The sequence below is a fragment of the Equus caballus genome, chromosome 13 (genome assembly GCF_041296265.1).
Source record: "Equus caballus isolate H_3958 breed thoroughbred chromosome 13, TB-T2T, whole genome shotgun sequence".
NCBI lineage: Eukaryota > Metazoa > Chordata > Mammalia > Perissodactyla > Equidae > Equus > Equus caballus.
In genome coordinates, this window is record NC_091696.1 from 33,821,446 (window position 1) to 33,846,620 (window position 25,175).

General features: G+C 43.5%; 1 protein-coding gene across 18 annotated transcripts in view; it reads left to right on the plus strand.

Moving 5' to 3' along the window:
• ARHGAP17 (Rho GTPase activating protein 17) overlaps positions 1 to 25,175 on the plus strand; it is a 90,867-nt gene that overhangs the window by 43,209 nt on the left and 22,483 nt on the right. For all 18 annotated transcript variants that reach the window (XR_011424704.1, XR_011424706.1, XM_070232059.1 and 15 more), the window contains 12 exons: positions 1,483 to 1,556; positions 3,173 to 3,284; positions 3,540 to 3,616; positions 6,956 to 7,067; positions 8,830 to 8,898; positions 9,057 to 9,138; positions 14,271 to 14,398; positions 15,862 to 15,973; positions 16,548 to 16,629; positions 19,496 to 19,576; positions 21,588 to 21,701; positions 24,230 to 24,321. Coding sequence is in view for 16 of the 18 variants with exons in the window: in XM_070232059.1 (XP_070088160.1) it covers positions 1,483 to 1,556; positions 3,173 to 3,284; positions 3,540 to 3,616; positions 6,956 to 7,067; positions 8,830 to 8,898; positions 9,057 to 9,138; positions 14,271 to 14,398; positions 15,862 to 15,973; positions 16,548 to 16,629; positions 19,496 to 19,576; positions 21,588 to 21,701; positions 24,230 to 24,321 (1,135 nt within the window). In the remaining 2 variants the exon portion in view is untranslated. The remainder of the gene's footprint in view (positions 1 to 1,482; positions 1,557 to 3,172; positions 3,285 to 3,539; positions 3,617 to 6,955; positions 7,068 to 8,829; positions 8,899 to 9,056; positions 9,139 to 14,270; positions 14,399 to 15,861; positions 15,974 to 16,547; positions 16,630 to 19,495; positions 19,577 to 21,587; positions 21,702 to 24,229; positions 24,322 to 25,175) is intronic.

Consider the following 25,175-nt stretch of genomic DNA (forward strand, 5'->3'; position numbering starts at 1 on the left):
TTTGAGAATAACTTGTGGGTAGGAGGGATAGGTGAATATATTTGTTATTTATTTTTCAATTTCAGTGTACTGTTTTGAATAGGCCATACATTTCCGTAGTCAAAATCCAGAATATACAAAGAACATAAAGTGAGGTCTCTCCCAGCCCTGTGCCCCAGGCTCCCCGTTCTCCTCTCCAGGACTGCCATGTTAGCAGTTCCGTGATAGCCTTCCAGAGATTGTCTATATAGTACAAGCAAACAGGCGTGTAAGTGTGTCAGATGGAGCCCTTTGGAAGCAGGAGAGGGAGGTGACATGCCTGAGGTCAAAGCACAAGGCTGCAGCCAAAGGGACCCTGTGTCTGCAACGTGAGTTCCCTTTCTACTGGGAAGACAGAATCACCTGGGGTGCTGCAGCATTGAGAGCATTGTTAGCAGATGATGGGGTTGTAACCAGCCCACTTGTTATTAACCAGGCCTCTCCTACCCAGATTCTGAGATAAGCCGTCAGCTGGTGGTGGAAAGACACGGACCTGGGCTCCGGCCACCGGGTCTGAGTCTGTCTCTGCTGCCTCCCCGGGGTCCCTGGCCAGGCTTCAGGTTCCTTGACTGCACAATCAGAACATTACTGAGATGTTCTTTTTTTTTTTAAAGATTTTTAAATTTTTTTCCTTTTTCTCCCCAAAGCCCCCCAGTACATAGTTGCATATTTTTCATTGTGAGTCCTTCTAGTGGCATGTGGGGCGCTGCCTCAGCGTGGTTTGATGAGCAGTGCCATGTCCACGCCCAGGATTCGAACCAATGAAACACTGGGCCGCCTGCAGCGGAGCGCGTGAACTTAACCACTCGGCCACGGGGCCAGCCCCTGAGATGTTCTTTATGGTCATTTCCAACTGAAAAACTAATCTCTGATAGGAAAATGAATGGCTTTGTGCTTAAAAACCTTAAAAACACTTTTTTGAATGTTTACCCAGATATTTTTAGATATGTAACTAAAACTAAATCTTTATGATTACACCAAATTAAGAGCCAGTTTAGGAATAGTATTCCAGTAAAAGTTTTTGAAACTGGGCACCTTAGTGCTTTTATTTGTTGTGATAATCAGAGAGTGATGTCTGTGTCATGTCCCCAGTGCCTGGGGCATAGTATGCATTTGACTAATTAATAACAATAGTAACAGCAACAACAACAATAACAATAACAGCTAACATTTACTGAGTACTTACCACATGCTTGGTACTTGACATTGGGTATCTCCATCAGGCAACAGACAGCTCTAGGACACCTACACTGTTAGCATCCCTATATTCCAGGCATGAGGAAACTGACACAGAGATTAAGTCCCACAACTCATACCTTTGAGACCAGCACCTGACTCCACACAGGCTGTCGCTTACCTGTGCAGTCTGCCTGGAGGAGAAATCAATGAGTGATGATCCAAAGCTGGTAATTTGAGAGTGGGTATCAATAATCATAAAAAAACACGCTGTCTTCTGCCTTCCAGAAAAAACTCCCTCTGACAGCTCTGGCTCAGAACATGCAAGAAGCATCAACTCAGCTGGAAGACTCCCTCCTAGGGTAAGAGTTGGCCGCTTTCAGAAAGAGAGCAGGTGTCCTGGGGCTCAGTGGAGGTAGATGGCTGGGCGGTGTCCATGGCCCATGTGTGACCAGAGGGGCCCTGAGATGATGGCACTGGCTCATCTACAAGGAGAATGGCCCGGGCTCCATGGAGGAAGTGGGGCTGAGGCCACTGGGGTGCTGGAGAATCTTCCTTTTAGGAGGAGCAAGGATGGATGATACGAGGGGCTGCTAACGAAAGCAGTTGATAGGGTCAATATCTATCCCCTCAGCTTGGGTATAAAGAACTCAGTTCCTGCCCTGTTCCAGGTATTGACGCAGATTTATAAACTCTAACTAGTCACTCCGAGTCCTTAAGAGTCCCTTCCTTGAAGGGTAGTCATCATAACGTCAGTGGTATTGTCTCAAAATAGTGTGTTTTCTGAATTATTTGGATTTTTTTTTTACAATGGACATGTATTATATAAACAGTTTGAAAATCTAATAATAAAGCTGTTTTCATTATAAGTGGGGAGGTTTACCCTTCTTTCTATCTGCTTCTCCAGGAGGCCAGTGTCCTTTAATCCTGTCTACTTTCTCCTGTGGTAATGTAGGCCCTGCTTCCCAGCTGGGCATGATCTTTGGGCTTTTCAGCCCATTTCCTGGGGTCTGCCATGATGTATGTCCTACGATTCTCCCTTTGTTCTTTGAAGAATAGTGGCTTCCTCCCACTCTTTCCCCTTCCTTTGTCCTGTCTATGCTCCCATACTTGGGGGCACTGGCCCTGAGAGGAGGGTGGCACATACCTCCATGCTGGCATTCTTGTTCCTCCAGCCGGGATGTGTTTCCATGTTTATATTTTGTCATACCGTCATCTTCAACACCCTTATTGGCAGAGTGCTGCTCTGTGCTAGCACTGTCCTACATGCTTTCCGTGTAATTACTCATTCGATATTCAAAACAACCTGGGAGGTAGGTGATACTGGTATCCCACTTATAGATGAGGAAGTTCACAATCATAGAGGGTAGTAAATTGCCCAAGACCAGAGAGCTGTAAATAGCAAAGCCTGTATTCACACTCAGGCAGCTGGACACTAGAGATCATGTCTTAACTACAGCCCCATGGCCACCTCATGCCAGTGCCACACACGTCTAATTTCAAAAGAGCCCCACAGAGAGCTAGAGGGGGAGGGGCGAGAAAGAAAGAAGAGAGGGAGGCACACAGACAGAACAACTGCGTCCTTTGCGGATGTATTCTGTGGGACATCAACTCTATGCTCACAGAAAATCAAAAGGAAACACAAGTTTCATGTAATACAGCCCTTAAGTGTTAGCCCACTGTCTCCTCTGCCCAGTAGGAAAGCAGCACTTGTGTTAACTCTGGAGGAAACCCTGCCTGGGTTGGACCCGCTAGCAGACATGAAACCATACGTAATGAACTTTACGTGTGATTGTAGAGACTTTCAGGGTGCTTTTGAGAACACTTGATTTTCACTTGCCCTGAAAACCTAATCCTTGAGGGAGTTGTGCCCTCACTGTTTACACACATCACCCACACACACACAAGGTGGAACATGGCAATCAAGTGCCTGATTTAATGAACACCTGCTTGTTGTTGGGGCGTCTTGTTTTTAAAGGAAGATGCTGGAGACGTGTGGAGATACTGAGAACCAGCTGGCTCTAGAGCTCTCTCAGCATGAAGTTTTCATTGAGAAAGAGATTGTGGACCCTCTGTACGGCATAGCAGAGGTGGGTGCTGTCACTCCAGGGTGGAAGAGCCAAGACTGGTTCAGGCTGGGTGGTGAAGGGTTTGCTTGTGTCTAATTTTAACGATAATCAGTGGCTTTGACATACACTTCTTTTTGGAAATAAGGGGAGTAAATTGAGGATACACAATCCTCTGCCAAAGAGAAAAAAATTGCAAACAAATATTGTACTTTCGAATGTTAAGCTCAAAATCCCAAAGCTCATCCCATTTATTATGTGATGTGTTCTTCTTTCTAGGTGGAGATTCCCAACATCCAAAAACAGAGAAAACAGCTTGCTAAATTGGTGTTAGACTGGGATTCGGTCAGAGCCAGGTAAGGTAAAACTATAAAAATAATCAATATTGCAGTGTTATGTCACATTCCTAGCAACCGTCCCCATCCCCAACATGGATGAGAGAAAGACCATTGAGGGGACAAAATGGGAGTCGTCACAGATTCATACACTTGACCCATAGACCAAGTCACAGCCCGCTACACATATTTTTAGTCCTCATTCGCCCAAGCACAGCAGTGGGAATGATCTTAGAACATCCTGTTCTTAGGGAACCAACAGTGAAAGGAAAAAAAAAGAAAAAGAAACCTAAATAAGTGTTTTAAGGGGAGAAAAGATGGTGGCAGACAGTTCTAAGAGTTGTTGTTGGCATAGTGAAGTGCAGGAATAAATAGATCAGTGATCTCAGCAGCTCCTGAGGGTCCCACTATGTCAAAACCCTGTGAATTTATGATTACCCTTCACAGTCAAGAAATGCTTTGCTCCAAAGGGAGGAACTAAGTAAGACCAAGTAACCATGCCAGAGGGCTGTTGACCAGCGGGTTGATGTCAGATAACCAGCCCATAGTGCCTCTTGGCAGGGCCCCAGCCTCAGCTCTCACCTTGAGGGCGTTTGTGTCTGTGATGTGTGTGGCTTTCTCCTCAGATCAATGAGAGCTGGGAATAGGGAGACAGCCACCCTTGGCCTAGTCCTTTCTCATACTTTATCACGGGGTTGACAAACTTTTTCTGTAAAGGGCCAGAGAGTAAATATTTTCAGCTTTGCAAACCAAATGGTCCCTGTTGCAATTACTCAACTGTGCTGTTGTAGCATAAAAATAGCCCTGGACCATCCATAAATGAATGAGCACGGCTGTGTTCAAATAAAACTTTATTTACAAAAACAGGTGGCTTTGCTGCAGTCTTGTGAAGTAGATAGGGTTATTTCTCTTTGACAAGTATATGGAGATACAGCTATCATTTTCTGAGTTTCTACATGTCAAATGCTTTTATCACAGATTTAGAAAACCTGTAACAATGCTGCACTTCCTTGTTTCTAAGATGCGGTTGAGTATCAGATGCACCTCTGATTTAATACCTGTTCTTTTGGGGGAAAAAAAGAAATACCACTTCATTAAATGTACAAATCAATTGTTAAGACATGTCCTGTGGCCAGCCTGGTCGCTTTGTGGTTAAGTTCACATGCTCCGCTTCGGCAGCCCAGGGTTCGCAGGTTTGGATCCCGGGCACAGACCTATACACCATTCATTAGCCATGCTGTGGTGGTGTCCCACATGCAAAATAGAGGAAGATTGGCACAGATGTTCGCACCAGGGACAGCCTTTCTCAGGCATAAAGAGGAAGATTGGCAACAGATGTTAGCTCAGGGCCAATCTTCCTCACACACACACACACACACAAAAGACATGTCCTGATTTAAGAAGTGTTGAGGGGATAAAGGTATGTCCTGCAATTAACATGTGGTAAAATGATAATTACTACCATGTACTGGACATTTGCCACACGCCAGGTGTTGAGCTATGTACGTAATAAGTCAGCTCATTTGATTCTCCCACCAATCCTTATTCATTTGCTCATTCATGCTTTCGACAAATATGGATTGAGTGCTAACTGTGCATCAGACTCTATGCTGGATACTAAATGCAGAGGACCCTCAATGAGAGTTTGAGAGGGAATGGGTTAGCAGGTTATATAACATCCCCTACTTTTGAGAGACACTTGTTTTACAGAAAAGGGAGGAACCTACATATAGTGTCTCTTATGACTTGCTTCATGCCTTAGAGATAATAAATGGCAGAGTTAGGATGCTGACTGCAAAGTCCACCATCTCCTTGTCATGTGTACACGTGAGATTAGAATCCTGTGGGCCAGGACCAGGCAGTGGTCCTGAGGTAGAGTTTTGTTCAAGATAAGGAAGAATGTTCTAATGGTTAATTAAACAAGCCTGTGAATACTCCCTCACTGGAGTTGGTTGAGCAGTATTATAGATGCTTACCTGCCAGGAGTTTTGCATCTGCAACACACGTATCCTGTCGGAGATTTCAACAGATTCTTGATCCTGCATGCATAGTCTCGTTCACTTAACTATCAAAGTAGGTATTGGAGAATCTGAAACAATTGAATATTTCTTCTTTACTTTTACTTATTCCTATGGCTTTTCCCCAGAGGGAAATGATACTAGCTAACGTTAACTGGGGATTGGTTATATGTCAGACTGTATGTGCACACACACACATGTACATGTATATTTTTCTCTCCTTTGCTCCTTACAACCATTCTGCAAGTCAGATGGTGTTTGTTATCTTAGTTTTACAAATGAGGCCTCTGAGGTGCAGAGTTTAACTCATGGCCCAAGGTTCACACAGCTAGTGAAGGTAGAACTAAGCTTCAAATTGAGCATGTCAGACTCCAAAGTCCATGCTCCGTCCACTGCATAGCATCGCGAGTTTTGCTTCAGCAGGTTGCTGAAGCCTGGCTCTGGAGGAGTGCGTCACATCAGGAATGTGGAAGAGGGCGGAGCATAGTGCTCTAGGGGCGGGGCAGCATCTGGGAAGTTGACAAGTTAGCAACATGGGTTTTCATGTTGCATCTGTATAATATCTGTGTTTCAAATGTTAGAACTTTCCACAATAGCGGGCATGTCCATATTCAAAGAGAAGGTCAAAACACAATTGAAAACCAAATGGAAATTGTTTTAGATATTACCCCCCATGCACCTCCCTGCTCTCGCTACAGTATGATTCTTTTTTCTTTCAGTCCTTTTGACTTACTGTAAGAGGAACGTAAATATTCCACATTATGTTTCAGGTTTGTTACAGATACTGTCTTTAGAATATTCTTACAAGTGTTTTTAATTTTTAAAGTGCTGTCATAGCTGTCAGTTACTGGCTACAAGATTGAAGTTCTGGATTTTACCTGCTGAAAGTAATCACGCATCAGGATGGTAGAAGGAGGAGCCACAAGGGATCCTCAAGAGCGGGAACTGACTCTCAGTGGCACAGGGAACATTCCAGGTCAAAGCAGGAGAGCAAAGGGGTTTTCGTGGCAAGGAGGCCATGACTGGACACTACAGGAAAGGGATTTCACAGATTGATTTCCAGCAGTGGGGCTTGTGTGAGACAAGATGTGGTAGGTTCTGCTCAGGGCAGACAGCCACTCCCAGTACTGTGAGAGTCCTGTCATGGTGGAAAGCTAATGTTTCTTTTTGCCTGCTTCCATTCCTAAAGGATAAACTCCAGAGAAGCTGGCATCCTAGGGACTGATACCCATCCCAGGTAGAGTCAGTTTTGGGAAAAGAGTCTGTGTCCATTAGGTCCTTCAGCCTGAGGTTGAGTCTGTACAGCTAGTTCTCAGATACTGGCTACCCCTGTGTTTTGCAGGTGGAACCAGGCTCACAAATCTTCAGGAACCAACTTTCAGGGACTTCCATCAAAAATAGATACCCTAAAGGAAGAGATGGATGAAGCTGGAAATAAAGTAGAACAGTGCAAGGTATGAGAATTTCCTAATAAATATGTACTTCCATCAATCTTTTGGTTTTTGCACATGATGGATGAAAGGTCAAATATTGCAAATTATTTAATGTTTCCTGTAATTTCTATCAGAATACCCTGAATGCTATTAGAGGTGGTTTTTGTTTTCTGCTCCCTTGTTTCTTTATTTTCCGAGACTCTACATTACCTTATAATCAGAATAAAACAGTCTTATAAAAAATTGAAGTAGGATATTTGTTGAAACTTGACAAAAACGTCCAAACTTACTTAAAATAAAGAATAGGTAAAAAAAGGGAGAAAAAATATAGCAAGACATATCATAAAGTTGCAGCAATTAAAACTGCACAATAGGCACAAAAATAGGTCTGTGAAGTAGTATAGGCTTTCTAGAATGAATGCTCTTATATTTCAAGATTGAATATATATAATAAATGGTCATCATATTTCCATAGAGAAGGAAAGGATTATTATTTATTTATTTATTTAATTTTCTTTTGAGGAAGATTAGTCCTGAGCTAACATCTGCTGCCAGTCCTCCTCTTTCTGCTGAGGAAGATTGACCCTGAGCTAACATCGTGCCTATTGTCTGCTATTTTATATGTGGGATGCCTGCCACAGCATGGCTTGATAAGCAGTGCATAGGTTCATGCCCAGGATGAAAACTGGCGAACCCTGGGCCGCTGAGGCGGAACACATGAGCTTAACCACTGCACCACCAGATCCGCCCCAGGATTACTTTTTAAATGTTGCAAGAACAGTTGATTTGTAATTTGAGAGAAATAAAACTTTTTGTCTAATAAAATAATTCCAAATTAGATGGTTAAGTGATCTCAGTTTCTATGCATCTATCTAAGAAGATAGATGTTTATTGCCAGTGTTATTTGAGCTAGAAAAGAAACAGGTCTTTTGGGGGCTGGCCCCGTGGCCTAGTGGTTAAGTTTGTGCACTCTTCTTTGGTGGCCTGGGTTTGTGGGTTTGGATCCTGGGCGCAGACCTACACCTCTCATCAGCCATGCTGTGGTGACGGCCCAAATACAAAATAGAGGAAGTTTGGCACAGATGTGAGCTCAGAGCTAATCTTCCTCAAGCAAAAAGAGGAAGATTGGCAACAGATGTTAGCTCAAGAGTGAATCTTCCTCACAAAAAAACAAATAAATAAATAAAAATAGATCTATGAAATTCTAAGTGTATGTGTATATATTCATATATATATGAAAATTGGAACTATATATACCCAATTGCCTAATCTATCACTTTTTAAAAATTATTTAATTTTTATGTAAGTTATTCTCTTACGTTAGTTCAAATATCAAAACAATGTACAGTAAAGTCTTTCTTCCACCCTTGTCTTCCTTATGCCTAATTTCCACTGCTCCCGACAGGGTAATAACAGGTAACCACTGTTATTAATTTCTCGCCGTTTCTTCAGAGATATTTTTATACAAATACGGTGATAAAAAGATTTCCTCTCCTTTTTTGTACCCAGATAGTGACATACAGTAAATAGTGCTCTATACTTCACTTCTTAACACAGTATGTTAACAATGTACCTTGGAGATCTTTCCATGTCAATCTGTAATAAGCTTCCTTATCTTTTTTGTCATCCCACTGTATGATTGTACCAGCCAATTGGTGGATATTTTGTCTGTGGCTGTTTCCATCACATTTTGCTCTCAGAGCTTATGGAGATTAGTTCTCAGGTGCCATTTTCTTTCACCTCTTTTTTCTTCAATGACATAGCTTCTCTTGTACTTGCCCAGGATCAGCTTGCAGCAGATATGTACAACTTTATGGCCAAAGAAGGAGAGTATGGCAAATTCTTTGTTACGGTAAGCACCGTGCCCTGACAAAATGTGGAAGCATTGTAAAAACTGAGTCATTTTAGCTTTTTTGCAAAAGATTTCATTTTTGGTTTTGCTCAGCCATTGTGTGTGTATCCATCCAATGCTAACGTTACTTTTGTTTTTGAATGTGGGTCTGTTCTCAGTTATTAGAAGCCCAAGCAGATTACCATAGAAAAGCATTAGCAGTCTTAGAAAAGGCCCTTCCCGAAATGCGAGCCCATCAAGGTAATGTAACCTGCGTGCTGGCTGATGCCTCCTTCTCGCCTCTGCCACCTCTGCCTCTGTTCTTCTTCACCCTGGCTCCTTTGCATGCATTTCCTTTGGATGAAGCCGCTCTGCCGAGGAGGGCATATTTCCCAGCATAATTTCATCTTTCCTTGCTGCATTCTCTAATTTCTTCCAAACTCAAATTAACGTACTAATGGAACATTTGCAGTTCTTTTGAAATCTTCAGTTGAAGAGAAAGCTGTACTCTTTGGGGGAGTGCCCATATGTTTTTCTGTCTTCTAAATAGGCTGGCAAAATTCTAGCCTCTAATTATCCTTTTCCACATCAGGTATCTGTTCCATAGAGCTTAATTCTGGCCCTGTGACTCCAAGGGCATGCATTCTAGAGAAAGTATTTGGACCTTCCAAATTTTATTTTATTTAATTTATTTATTTACTTATTTTTTGAGGAAGATTAGCCCTGAGCTAACTATTGCCAGTCCTCCTCCTTTTTGCTGAGGAAGCCTGGCCCTGAGCTAACATCCGTGCCCATCTTCCTCTACTTTCTATGTGGGACGCCTACCACAGCATGGCGTGCCAAGCGATGCCATGTCCGCACCCAGGATCCGGACCGCTGAGAAGCGGAACGTGCGAACTTAACCGCTGTGCCACCAGGCCAGCCCCAAATGAAATTTTAGAAGCCAGACTTGGTACCCCATCATCAGGCACTTAATCCATGTGATTGAATCATAAGAGCACGACCACTTCTTTCAGACCTCTTCCTTGTCTTTACACAGACTCTAGTCCTCATCAGCACTCATATTTGGCCCACTTACTCAAGCATAGTGCAGATTTTACCCACAAGTTATGAGTGCACTGAACTTCCCCTGATGTTTCATTTTAATTGAACATTAAAGCTTTTGATTCTAATTCTCTCTGATTTGCCGTCAGAGTGTTTACCAGCAGAGATCAGCACACATTGTTGGGACAGAACTTGCCCTGTCTTCTTTGGACCTAGTGGTATAGGTGCCACATTTGGAGCTTAGGTTCCCCTTCTGAAACCATTGGCCTTGAGCTGAAAGAGCATCAAGCCAGGTGCCAAGTGTGATGACTCTGTGATTGTGAAAGAGAGCGAGCAAGTGTGTGGGTGGAATGTGTGTGTTGTGGATATGCACACACACTAACCATCTCAAGAATGCCTCTTCTTCACCCCTAAATTTCAAGAGGTCCCAATAGGTTCTGGCTCTGTGCCTGAAAGATTTTAGATCATGGAATTAGAAAATTCTATATCTTGACCCACTGCATAGCCACATCATCAGCAATCTTGAGTCAATGTGTCTGATCTGCTCTGAAATTCTTCATAGGACGAGCTGCCCTTGCTTTTCCTAAGTGATCCAATTTCCTAGTTCGTGGATGATGAGCTTGCGTCATGGTAAAAAGGAATGAAGCCACTGGCGAACATTCTGCTTGGCACGGGGCAACCTGTCTTGCTGGAGAAGTTCAGAGCGCCAAGAACATGGTTTATAGGATACCTGCTGTGTGCAAGTCCCCGCACAGGACAAAACAGTCAACATCATCATCTTAGCCTGTGCAGGGCTAACGTCTGGAAGCGTTGACTAATAGGGACACAAAAGAGAAGATTTCTTTAGCAGTCTTTTTAAAAAAAAAAAACAAAAACCTCCCATTCAATTTTTTTTCCCAAGCTGTTTTCCCTAGAGAAGTATGTTGGAAAGTCAGGGGGCCCAGGAAGCGGGCGGGGAAGAGGTTGAGGATGGAAGAAGGAGAGCTGGCATGGGCACGGGTCGGGGGAGCAGGCAGTGCAGGAAAGGTGATCCACCTTTCCTTCCTCTCCGCTTGCCGCGTTCACCTCAGCCTTGGACTTCCACCGGTTCCCCCTCTGCCTGTCCTCCTGTCGACGTCTCGTCTGAGTCCTGTCTTCCTCTTCCTTTTTCTTCTTCTCTGTTTTCAGAAAGACTTAGAGTGTCCTTATGATAGAAAAGAAAAAACTGAAATCCACTGACCACCATGCCCCTGCACACCCTGATGTCACACTCACAGTCACCTGACCTCACTTTCCTAGCTACCTACCTACCTGTCCTCCACCTGCTGTCCCATGTCATCTCAGTCTCCTTCATTTTTCTGGGAGGCTGTTTGAAGGACTTATTTCCACCTGCCACTTCCCTTTTCTTCCCACTTTCCCAACCGTTAACACTTTACAGTCTGGTTTCTTCTCCCAGTCACTCTGCTATTAAAAAAACTCTACAAACTCTACAAACATTGTAGTTCCCAGAGGACCAATGACCATTCCATTGTGGGGCCTGGCATTCGACACAGCCTGAGCCGTATTTCTTTGATAAAATTTTTCCTTCATTTCACCTGATTGTTTTCTTTCATTGTTAGGGCTGTATTTTCTCCATTTCTGTCCCCTCCACAGGAGTCATTCTTTTCTGAGGTCCTGTCTTTGCTGCTCTCTTCTTCTCTCTCTTCCTCCCTCTCACATCTCTTTTTTCCTAGAAATCCCCTCATTTTGACAGCCTCAGCTCTTACCTTCATCTTCATCCTCACGGCCTCCTAAGCATCAGTTCCCTTTGATGACTGGCCGTCACCTTCAACTCAGCATATCTCAGCAGATTCTACCCCCACACTAGCCAGTCTTTCCTCCCACGTGGCCTCCTTCATTCCACCATCTGCAAACAATCCAGGTTTGAACTCTTTGAGGCCTCTTGGCCTACCTTTCACTGGGTTCTGTCCATTTTCCCTGTGCTGTGCCTTCCTCTCCGTGCCCACTGTCCCACTCTGCTCATGTCCTCATTGCCTTGTGCCTGAGCTGTGGGATAAAATGTGAATGCCCTGGTCTTTTCTCAGCCCAAGTCTTCTCCATCTATTTAGTTCCTGTCTGTCTTCTAAGCTCCCCTCCTTTGAGAAGCCTTCTCTGAGAACTGAAGCCAACAGTGAACACTTGTCTGCTGAATTGCTCTAGCATTTATGGTCTACACTAGAAGTCGCAAACAGCCATATCTCTTACTAAAAAAAATTATTTTTAAACAAGTTGCCATCATTTAAAACCCAGATGCTTTCACGTAACAATCCTGATTTCTGGCTTCTCTTATAAATTCAGAAAGCCTGGTGACAGTGGATATGCTTTCCCACATGGCAACATTGGTCTGGCACCCAGGAGCAACTGCTGCCTTTCAGCAGACAGCGCACTCCCCAGCCTGATTCAGCGCCTGTGGTGCCTGTCCTGCCCCTGTAGTCAATTGTGTTTGTGACCCTCGTCTATACCATTTTCTGCCATGACTTAGCAAACATGCCTTGTCTTGTTCATGACTGTTGTATGTTCACATGTCTGTCCTGTATTTTGTTCCCAATTCGACTGCTCTCATTCGGAGGGTGGGGAGTCTCTATGAAATTTGTGTGTCTGCTGCAGGGCCTGGCCCCTAAAAGGCCTGTTGTGTGAGAGGCCAGCACCTTCGGTGGAGTTTGTCTCTCCTAGGAGTTGTCTCTAGGTCAGTGGTGCTCACATCCACCCTCTGCCAACATTGCACCAAGGTGAGGGGTGGGCACGCTGTTCAGTGTTTACTAGGAAGTTCCAGCAGGAGTTTGGAGGATGCATGCCTCTCAGTATCTCAGGGTCAAGCATATGGTGGAGGTGATGGTGGGTGTGATTTGCACAACTCTGGGTGATTCTGATGTGTTTCCCCAGGGAAAGGGTCAGGGGGCCATTTTCTGCCCATGTCAAGAATCGTTGCTTTAGATAAAAGGGACAAAGTGTTCAAGGTAAGATCTGGCCTCTGAGGGGACTATACCAGAGCTCTGTCTTCTGAGAAGGGCCAGGCCCCCGTGGGATGCGTTTTCTCTCAGGAGTTACCCTGGCCAGGGTGGGGCCAGAGACAAGGGGCACTCCTGACCATTCTGAGAGTAGTCTGCTCTTTGATTTTGTTCACCGCCTCCCTTAACCTTGCCCGCTTCCTCGGCCTCTCCCCAGCTTGCCCTTTCTGTCAATTTTTCCCTTTTCACAGGCGCTCTGGTCTCTGGGTGTGTGGGCTTCCCCTTTGTTCCTTCCCCCTGTGCAGACCACGTGGTGGGCCCTGCCCCTGTGCTTACGTAGGGAGAGTGTGAGAGGAGTCACTAGAGGAGCATCGCCTGCTTCGAATCCCAGATTCCAGTAGCCACGTGGCTGAAGGACAGATGTCCATCAGCAGTGCTGGGAAGGATGCTAGCCCTTGCTGTCCTGGAAAGAACTAAGTGTTCCTCAGCGGCGCGCTTTTCCCCAGCGGGCTTTCCCCCTTTGTTCCTGTGCTTCTCTGACAGCGCTGGACCTCTGCAGCTCCCCGGGCATGCTGCGCCCAACCAGATACTGCATATCCGGGTTCATCACCTCCACTTGCTAAACTGTCGTTTCCATCTTACTGCTTTATTGTAGGTATTCCTGCTAAGCTGTCTCACATCTTTTGTGGAATGAAACAGAGCATATGACTTGCAAATAATAGAAAAGATTCCTTTCCTGCCGTCAGCTCAGCCTTCAGCTAAGCTGCTTTGGGGCTGCAGATACTGCGTTCTTTCCTACTCAGAACTTTATGAACCTATTTGGGGATATGGCATTCGGGAGCACTGCACGTCCTGGAGGTGTTGTGTCTAATATGAGTTCACGTGGGCCATTCCTGTCTTGTATGACAACTCTTGTCTCATGTTTAAAATTTTAAGGAATTATTTCCTTTTTCACATTGAAGGAGTCCTCTAGATAGAAGACTGTTGATGCTCTGCAAGGCTAGAATAAATATCTTGTCAGTGAAAACCATGTGCTCAGATGAATCCTTGGTTTTTGCACAAGGCGGCCCACCTGCCTGTGTTAATGTGGGCAGGGTGCAGGTGCAGGAGCGCCATCATGACTCCTCCTCAGCAACTCGTGTTAGGTCTTATGTAGGCACGTTCAGGGCTTCTGTTCCATGAGTAGCCTCCTAGCCTGTCATACCTTCTGTGCTCTAGGAAATGGTCAATACCAACTGCAAAAAGAACAGGTGTTTCCCCTTTTCCCAAAGCCTCAACTACCGGCCTCCTACAAAATATCCCCTTTGTTAGTTTGGGCAGTGAATAACTTGCTGACACTGTGAGGTCGTCAAGTGTCTTACTGAATGGTGTGCTGCTCTCTAGAGAAGTGGGCGGAAAAGCCAGCCTTCGGAACCCCTTTGGAAGAACACCTGAAGCGGAGCGGGCGTGAGATCGCACTGCCCATTGAAGCCTGTGTCCTGCTGCTCCTGGAGACGGGCATGAAGGAGGAGGTGAGGGGCCGTGTGGGCCTGCAGGCCACGTCTCCGTGCCCAGAGCACCCCACCTCTGTCACACAGCCACTGTTGAGACTTTGTAGACCAGTGGCTTTCAAGCTTTATTTGCTGTGGCCCGCATGTAAAATCGAGACCCTGTTCATTATACCTGGTGGGGGTGTTGGAAATGAAACAGAGCTTTCGCAGAGCCATATTTGCCTTTCTGCCTGCAGGACATTCTGACTTCTTTTTGTCCCATTTGATTGTTTCATTTTAGACTCTGGTTGTGATTTGTGAAAATTAATTTCATGACAGACTAATGGACCAGAGCTTCCGTGAGCTTTAGGGTTTTTTTTGCCAGGATCTTAGTTTTGTGTAGCGCTGTGCAGTTTAGGGCGGACATTTACATACCCCGTGAACCAAGCAGGGCAGGTCTCATTACTCCTCTTGTAGAGATGAGGAAACCAGCAGGCAAGGAGTTCACCCTGGGGCAGAGCCAGAATCAAAAGGCAAGTCTGTGTTTTCCTTTTTAAAACTTTTTATTGAAGTGAAACGTACATGCAGAAAATTTTACCTATCACAAGGGAACCGCCTGAGAAGTTTTCCCAAACTGAACCCACCATGGAATCAGTACCCACGTCAAGAAACACCCCAAAAGCCCACCTTGTGTTTGCTTCCAGTCACTAGCCCTCTGTCCCCACTGATGTGACCCCAACTTCTAATAGCCTCAATCAGTACTTGTCATCCCGGGCCCATGTTGTCCCCCTCACGAGACATTTGGCAAGGTCTGGTGACACTGCTGCTTGACATGACTTGGGGTGGGGGAGGAGTTGCTACTGTCATCTAGCTGATAGAAAGCAGGGATGCTGCTGAACATCTCACAATGCCCAGGCCAGCCACCACCACCAAGACTTATCTGGCCCAAATGTCACTACTGCAGAGGTGGCGAAACCTGCCTAGATTAATGTCTTAAAATTCAAGTCTTCGAACTCCTGGGCCAATGTCTTCATCTTCCTGCCTGTCTTGGTGGACCCTTCATGTGTTTCTCTCCCCTTCTCTAAGTGACATTTAGGGCAGTAATGTGACTAGCAGCCTAGTCTAATAAGTTTTCTTGAAATGTCAGCTTTTTAAAAATATTCCTAAATTTAGAAAATCTATAGCAATCAACCTTGGAGAAGTAGAAACTATTGCATTTAAATAGATTTCTAATAGGCACAGGTAGTTTAGCAGTGGAGCAGGGCCAGAGCTGGCATTGATTACAAATGGACTCCTCTCTGCCTGCTGCTGTGCCCCTGGGAACATGCTGGGTCCTCTTCCCTCCCCCTGACAGCCCTGCAAGGCAGGCGGTGTTACCCCTCTCTCAGCTGGGGGGCGCTGGAGTTGGGGGGTGGGGAGGAGGGCTCTTCCATCAGAGTTTTACTCCTGCTCAGTGTAAGGCTCACACCTTGAACTTGATCCTGATGGCTTTTCATTGTCTTTAGGGCCTTTTCCGAATTGGGGCTGGGGCGTCCAAGTTAAAGAAACTGAAAGCTGCTTTAGACTGTTCTACTTCTCACCTGGATGAGTTCTACTCAGACCCCCATGCTGTTGCAGGTGAGCTCTGAGGAGTCACCCTCAAGGTGGCGGGCAAGTCCTATCTCAGACAGACCATCAGTTCAAAATCCACTTTTAACTGTAGGTTTAAGTGAAATGGTCTCCTTCTAGGTTTAAGTGACAGAACTGAAATGTCAAAGAAAGCTGAAAAACTATGCATATAAACAGTTTATACACACACACACACACATATGTTCTAGTTCTGCTTTTTGTTTTTTGTTTTCCTGATGATTAAGTAAAGGTGAAGGTAGCATATAATCCAAATATTTGGAGACATGCTTCTGTTTTCTTCCCTTCTTTCACCCCCAAAATCTAGATCTGCCTGGAGAAATGATGACTATTAAGGAGATGGCTTTGAAGCTCATTTTATTTTCTGTTGCTCTCAATATATTTTGCAAGGGACCGAAATTGTTTTTTGAGCATTTCATTCTCTAACCTCTAGTACCAAATGATGATTTGTTCTGTATATCTTGGAACATTATAACTGAGGTCATTTCTCTTTGCAAAATAATATGTCCCCGAGATTCCCAGCCTCACCGCTTTTCAGACTCAAAGAGAATGTTAATAATTTCAGGTGCTTTAAAGTCCTATTTACGGGAACTGCCTGAACCTTTGATGACTTTTCATTTATATGAAGAATGGACACAAGTTGCAAGGTAAGTTTAAAGAACACTGAGTTTTAGAAGTTAAAGGGAATGATGTAATATTGTGTCCCATTTGTAAATCATTGTACTCTCAGGGACCATAAAATAACTTTCAAATAGCCTATTTTTAAAATAATATGTGCCCCTGTTCTTAAGTTTAGGATGAAAATATTGAGTATCATAATTACTAGTGTAAGAAGGTCACCACTTATACATTGGCTTAAATTTGTGTGATTTATGTGGATGAAGACAAATAGTGGTGCATTGTACGTCTTCATATATATTATTGTGAATTTTTACGGAATGCTGTGGACTTTAATGGATTGGCTGATCAAAAATCCCTTTTCTGGGGCTGGCCCTGTGGCCGAGTGTTAAGTTCGCGCGCTCTGCTGCAGGCGGCCCAGTGTTTCCTTGGTTCGAATCCTGGGCGTGGACATGGCACTGCTCGTCAAACCACACTGAGGCGGCATCCCACGTGCCACAGCCAGAAGGACCCACAATGAAGAATATACAACTATGTACTGGGGGGCTTTGGGAAGAAAAAGGAAAAAAAATAAAATAAAATCTTTAAAAAAAAACCAAAATCCCTTTTCTATTAAATAAAGCCCTGTCACTGGGGACAGGTGTCACAGCGGCCAGTGACAGTGTGCCTGTTGAGCTGCATGGAAACTCGGCTGTGCAATAGTACAATGTTGACGTTGTTAGTAACAATAGTCAACACTTATTGAGCATTTACTGTGCACGGTGTCCTGTACTAATCCTTATACCCATCACCTCTGCTAACCCATAGTTAATGACACAAAGGCAGGTGTGGTTCTCATCCTCCTTTTACAGATGAGGAAACTGAGGCTTGGGAAGGACCAGGGCCAAGGCAGTAGCAAGTGATTGGCAGAGCTGGAATTCAGCCCCAGACCCATCTCACCCACAGCCTGTGTTCCTGCTGTTCGGGCCTCCCCCTCCATCCTCAGCTTCTGTCTGTCTAGGAAGAGTTGGTTTAGGCAGAGCAGCCATATTTACAAAGTCCTGGAGGCTTCTCCCTGGCCGGCCACCCTGCTTCCTTGTTAACCTCCCTCAGGTTCTGACTTGCTTCCTCCCAGAGGTGCCTAATTCCTCACCCTGAAGGGAAGAGGAACAAATCTTCCCTCCCCTCCCATCTCCTTTCACCATCGTCAGACACTGTTACCCATTCCCATCAAATGGACCATGATTAGAAATAAGCAGTTTGTGGGCCCAGCCCTGTGGCCGAGTGGTTAAGTTTGCGCACTCCGCTTCAGCGGCCCAGGGTTTCACCGGTTTGAATTCTGGGCACGGACATGGCACCACTCATTAGGCCATGCTGAGGCAGCGTCCCACATGCCACAACTAGAAGGACCCACAGCTAACAATACACAACTATATACTGGGGGGGCTTTGGGGAAAAAGGAAAAAGAAAAAAATCTTTAAAAAAAAAAAGAAAGAAAGAAATAAGCCGTTTGCTCTGATCAGTTATACTTCAGTGGGATGTTAGTCCATCCCTTGTCACTTTAACCAGGCATTTGCATTCGAACTTTTCTCTGTAGCTGTGGAATGAGAGACTTTGTCCGTGGTAGATGGTGAGAATTTTAAAGTCAGAGTAAATCCTTAGATGAGGTTGTATTCTTGGGACCAACATGGGACCCAGCTTGCTGTACGTCTCTGTGTCTGTGGGACTGAATAACTGGGACTCAGCAATCACTGTCAGGTTGGGGAGATTTCTGAGATTTCTTTTACTGAGTAATGTTCATTCTTACTAAACCTTGACTCCTCTCTCTGTTCTGAGACTCCCAAACCCGTCCCTACGAGTAAGTAAACTTTTAAAAGAAGACATCTGTCAAGCCAGCCCTGATGGCCTAGTGGTGATAGTTCAGCATGCACTGCTTCAGCGGCCTGGGTTCAGTTCCTGGCCACAGAACCACACCACTCCTCTGTCAGCAGCCATGCTGTGGTGGTGGCTCACACAGAAGAACTAGAAGGACTTACAACTAGAATATACAACTATACTGGGGCTTCGGGCAGGGGAAGAAATTTTTTAAAAAGAAAGAAAGAAAGATATCTGTCTTTTGGTATATTAATTCGATACTTGAGAAATGTCAGCACAGACCACCATCCTATCCTGGTGGCACATCAACTGGCTTCTAAAGTATAATTGTGTTTAACCTCTATTCTTAACTCTCCAGATTGGTTCAGTCATGGAGGATGTTTTAAGTCTGAAAGGATATTGTATAAGCAATTTCTAATGCTCTCTCCTACTGGTATGCAGAGTTGATTCTGCTCTGCAGGCTCTGGTCTGGCCATTTTATATGTCAATGAAAGTTTGCACATTGAAACTGTATAGCAGAGAACTCCTGTAATTGCTTCACAGCAGAAATGGGCTTCTTGTCTGGATCCTTTGAGCAGTATTGAGAGCTGGAAAAGACCTGGGGGTCTGGGTGACTGGAGCAATGCCAGCTCATCTGTGGCTGGGCCTCAGTTAGGACAAGAGATCTGGGCCCCAAGAAGCTGTATGTGAATACACACATTTTCTAGATAGAAGTTTCAGTGCTGTCTTGTCCTCTACGTGCCAAGCATTGGTCTAGGTGGTTTTGCATGGTGATACCACTGGAAACCTCACAGTCACGTGGCAGAATCAACATTCTTATCCACAATTTTGCATCAGGAGATTGAGTCTCGGTGAGGTTAGCTAACTGCTCAGAGTTATGTATTTAGTTGGTATTTGACTCCAGATCTGTTTATTTTCAAGATTGGTACTGTTTTCCAACTGTGCTTTCTTCATCAGTGGAGGCATCACTGTTAATGTGGCGCCTTAACACAGGTATTCCTCATATGTGTTTATGTAATATGAATAAAATTTTTTTCTCAGTGTGCAGGATCAAGATAAAAAACTTCAAGATTTATGGAGAATATGTCAGAAGTTGCCACCACAAAATTTTGTTAACTTTAGGTATGTATGATTGGTAATCTGCAAATTAAGCCACCAAATGACAGTGTCTCTGGAGTGAGGAAAGGGTTAATCCCCAGTAGAGAGGCCGTTTAATTTAGCCATACTTGGCACATTAAAATATGATTTGAAGAGGAGGAACTTGGGGTTTCTGGGAATGCAATTTGATGTATATTATTAGGATGCATCTGAGGCACCAGCATCATGTCTGGCCCTATTAGGTGAATTGCCTGATCATTTTACCACTGCAGCTATTAGAAAAAAAATTGTTGTGGAAAGTTTAGTTGACTGTGTGTTGGATTTGGAGTCTAAACTCCAGTATGTAGAAGGCAAAAATTAATTAATAGTTGTCGTTTTTGTGATATCTTTCATATATGCTACATAATTTATCTGAAATAGAATGTGGATCATCCTACTATAAAATTCCAAGAAATGGGCATTATATATTCCTTTATGAAATAACCATGTCTCTAAGAAAATTTACCATGCACTTATTTCTGGAATTTAACTTCTGTTTTATCTTTAACTTAAAACATAACTTTGAAGAAGCATAGAGAGAAGGGTAAAAGGTAATAAAATCATTTAAAACCAAAGAAAATTTTGTAAGAGGACGTGGTCCAAAATGATAAATACTTTACTGGTGAAGGTGTAGTATGTTACCTGACCTTTAAATTCAGTCTTAGGCTTGATCACTAAGCTAAGCTGAATATTCCCTTTTAATATGTTGTTTCAACCTTGCCTTATGAGTGCATTAATATTTATAATATCCCTCATTGATTTATTTAACACACCCATCTTAGAATTGCAGTACTCAAACTGGTCAATGTCTTATGGTGGAAACTGAATTATGGTTCTTAGTACTTTGGGATTTGGCCTTTATTTTGTTTATTTTACTCTTTATAATTTTTACTAATTGTTTTTTGAATAGAATGTATAGTCTCATGGTTCAAAATCCAAAAGGTGTACAGTTAAAAAGTTTGTCTCCTGGGGGCTGGCCCAATGGCCTAGTGGTTAAATTCAGCATGCTCTGGGTTTGGTTCCCAGGCACAGACCTACACCACTTGTCAGCGGCCATGCTGTGGCAGCAACCCACATACAAAATAGAGGAAGATTGGTAACAGATGTTAGCTCAGGGTGAATCTTCCTCAGCAAAAAAAAAACCTGTCTCCTGTTCCCGTCCCCCAGGCCACCTAGGTCCTCTCCTGAGACACAACCAATGTTTTTAGTTGCTTATATATTGTCTCAGTAAGAGTTAATGTATGTATAAGCAAATACATAACATGTGTACGTAAATACATATGTATGTACATTTTTTTCCTCTCACACCTTCCTTTTTATTTATTTTAAACCAAATGGTAGTATATATTGTACACATCATTCTCTTCCTTACCTTCTTTGCTTAATATATCTCTTGGAGATTTTTCCATTTCAGTACATAATAATTTTTTATGGCTGCATAGTACTCCACTGTATGGATATGTTGTGTATAATTTATTTAATCAGCCTCCTATTGATAGATAGTTGGATTCTTAATAATTTTTTGCTTTTATTATATATAAGAGGATATGTCTATATAATAAATTGGATATTTTTATAATTAAAAAGCATTTTCAAATATAGTTTCCTTTAACCAATTATACCTATGCTTCTATTTGTTTTTGTTATGTTTGTATTAAAAATATATTGAGTTCACTGTTAATCACATTGTCATTTATTTTGGGGTAGATAGATAGGGCTTAAAGGAGAGATGCATTAGAAATATGCAGCAAATAGAGGCTGAATCATTGAGGTTAACATTTGAGCTATTTTCCTCTTCCAAGCTCTAAACTAGTCTGTTCTCTGAATCGAAGAACACAAGAAATTTGTAAAATGCTTAGCCTGAGCGAGATTCTGATTTCGTCACACTCTGCAGTTAGCGCCTGAGCAATCTGGGACTGAGCACCTGGGCAGGAAGATGCTATTCCTGCACATCTTTCACAGTAGATGCTTTTCCACTTTCTCTTTTGTTTCATAGGTATTTAATCAAGTTCCTTGCAAAGCTTGCTCAGACCAGCGACATTAATAAAATGACTCCGAGCAACATTGCAATTGTGTTAGGCCCCAACCTGTTATGGGCCAAGAATGAAGGGTAAGTAATCTTTCCCTATATCATATTATTTTAAATTTTTCTTTCCACTTGATGGAAAGAATAAAAATATAACTCAAGATACACATTCTAGCGTAGGATGAACTTCAGAGTGTTCTGAAGTTGATCTTCCCATTTAGCCAACATTCTCAGAACATTGCTGTGAGCTGGGTCCTGTCAAAGAGGCTGGTCACACAAAGGTGTATGAGACATTGTTCCAGTCCTCGAAGGGCCCCGCTCTTGGGCAGTTGGGCAGATGAACAGCTCTGGTACAATGATAAGCTCTGCACACATCTGTATGTGTGTATGATGTCACAGACATTATAAAGTATGATGGCAGCAAAACTTGCTGAAGGAACATGATTCAAGCTGCGAAGTTCAGGGAAAGCTCTGCACAGAAAATGGCACTCGAGCTGTACCTGGATGAATGAACAGTTTCTTACAGATGGGACCTGAACGAGCAAAGGCATTGCAGGCATGAACAAGGTGTGTCGCATGATCTTATGTAACTTGAGCACAGGGGCCATGAGGCTGCGACTGGGTGGCAGAGCCAGCTTGTGAAAGTCCTCGTGTATCTTGTTGAGCTATTTTGAATTTATTTTATTGGTCATGAGGGGGTCGGGGCATCAAGATCTCTAAGCCAAAGAATGACTTGATCAAATTGCATTTAGAAAGATAATTGATTGGCATTGAGAAATGTAGCTTGAGTAGAGGAGAAGGATCAGGGAGGTCAGCTAGAAAGCTCTGGGAAATCGCTAACATAAATCTTTACTCTGTTGGTGGCATTATGATTATCTCATGTAAGCCTCACAAATAACCTTTTGAAGTAGGTACAATTGTCCTCATTTTTACAGATGAGGTCACTGAGGCTTGGAGGGGACAAGTAATTTGCTTAAGGTTGCACAGCAGGGAAGTGGTGGAGCCCAGGTACTGGCTACAGAGTCTGTGTTCTTAACCTTCACCACCCTTCCCTGCCTCCTATGACTGCTGGTCAGCTTCATAAAATCCTGAGCAGTTCAAGTTTCCGTTAAAAAGTGCAGTGACCTTCTGAATCAAGGTCTTTCTTTCTACCTTTCATTCATTCATTCACTCACGCATGCCCAGTCTTGTTTCAGAAAGTATTTATAAGATTATTTACAAAGATCCAATATCATAAAGCAAAATTAAAGATAAGTAAATATACAAGGTTAACCACATATCTCATATCTTATAGCAAATAAATTCCAAGTAGACTAAAGAGTTGAGTATAAAAAGTAACGCCATAGTCATGGCAAGTAAATATTTATTAGCTTTTGGGGTAAAGAAGAATTTGCTAAACATAAAAGCAGTGCAAGAAACAAACAAAAATTGATAGATTTGGCTCTATAACCGCTAGAAACTTCTATATGTCAGAAAGCACCTTTTACAAATGACAATTCACAAACTAAAGGAATTCTTCCAAAAATATCCAGAATATATAAAAAGGTCTTGGGAATCAATAGACAAACAGTATCTCCTCAAAAAGAAAGATTGGCAAAGAACGTGGGCAGACAGTCCTCTCCAGTCCAACAGGGTTCTAAGGCAAGAGAATGAGCAGAACCCAGAGGGCAGAAGGGAAATAAGAAAGAGTGGGGAGGGTGATTTGCAGGCAGTGCTTACCTTTTAAGCTGGAGTTTAAAAGGAGCTAGAACTTTTACTTGGTTGGAAATTGTGGTGAGAATGTTCCTCCTGGTGGGAAGAGAAGTCAGAGTGATTAATAAGAGAGATGTAATAGGTTTGGGGCAGTCAGACCTGGGATCCAGCTTCTTGGGAATTCAGTGTCCTCATTTATAAAAATAGGGCTCGTAACAGTCCCCATTTTGCAAAAAGTAAATGCAGTGAAGAATGTGAAACACTGAAGCATGGTAGGTGCTCAATGAATGTCAGGACTTTGGAGCTTATTAGCTTTGGTGGGGTTCTGACTCTGAACTGGAATATGAGCTCCTTGAGGGCAGGGAGAGAGATTCTTCCTTATTTTCTTCCTCTTGAGCCCTGGCATTCAGACACTTTCAACTTCTGAACATGCATCTTGGGACCAGTGCATATAGATGATAGTCTTAATAATACGTGTAAATGTGGAGGCTCAGGTTTTGTGAGGTAAGAAGCAGCACACTGAAACAAGGCATACTGTTACTTACGTGATAGGCAAAGTTGGTTTGTGCTGATCTTGGATCTTAGAAGATAACTACCATAGGCGATACTGTCCCAGTGCGAAATGCAACCCTGTTCCAAACCAACTGAAAAGCAGCATTTTGACCCACCACTGTTCACTGGCTTAGCCCTCACACTGTAGTGGTTATCACAGTGCACACTAAGGAGTGACAGCAAGTCAGGGTGAATTCTTTCCCTGAGTGATCACTACCATACTCATAGGTCAGGGCCTTGTGGATCTAATTTTTGCATTTATACTTAAATAGTTTATCCTTTAAAAATAACTGAATTGCCCTGGCACAACCTCTGAAATTGGAGTCTGCCTAAGGGAAGTATTTTAACTCTGTGAATTTCCTTTCCAGAACGCTAGCTGACATGGCAGCCGCCACATCCGTCCACGTGGTTGCAGTAATTGAACCCATCATTCAGCATGCCGACTGGTTCTTCCCTGAAGGTGGTTATCTTTTCAGTTTCATTGACTGCCAACGCAACATGATAATAGTATAAAAACTCTTTTTAAAGAAGAAAATACATGAGTAATCCCTTTCGCTTTTTCATGGTTCTTTCCAGACTGTTTATTTGCATTCATATTTTGACATAACGGTAACCACATTATTTTGTATTTCACTTTGTTTCAATTAAAACAAGAGTCATTCATTCAGCCAGTGTATACTGAATACCCAGTAGGTGCCGTATGTTTGCTGGCAAGACATGCAGTCTTCCCTGGAGGAATTCCGGCCACTGGAGAAGGAAGCCACATAAAAGGAGAAATTGTAATTCACAGCACATTAGAAAGATAGGTGGATGGAGAGCGATTTGACAAACTCACATATTGGGCACAAAGACCTAGGGATTGCTTTATAGAAGAGATGACATTGAATAGGCTGGAGTTTTCTGCTTGGAAGAAAGCTTTTTGTTTCCCTAGGCAGATAGTTGGATTTGTGCAAAGATGGAAGAGAAAGTAGAAAAGGTTGATGGGGGCCAGTTTGTGAAGGTCTGAGAATTAGGATTTCATCCTACAGGGGATGAGATTTTCACTATGTTGCGTCCTGGATCCTCAGAGGTTCCCACGCTCTCCTTTGGGAGAAGTGATCAGGCAAATGTGGGGCGTCTGGACCTCCTAGCCTTCCTTCACCCAGAGCAGCCCTGCTGTCACATCTTCTGGAGTGTAAGCTCCATGATGCCAGGGCGTGCTCCTGTTTACTTTGCCCTGGTCTTCCTGCCTTCAAGAATCACTCCTCCCTCAGGTAGGTTGCACAATGAATGTGTGACAGGTGAATGAATATTGGCATTCCGCCCCAGATTTCT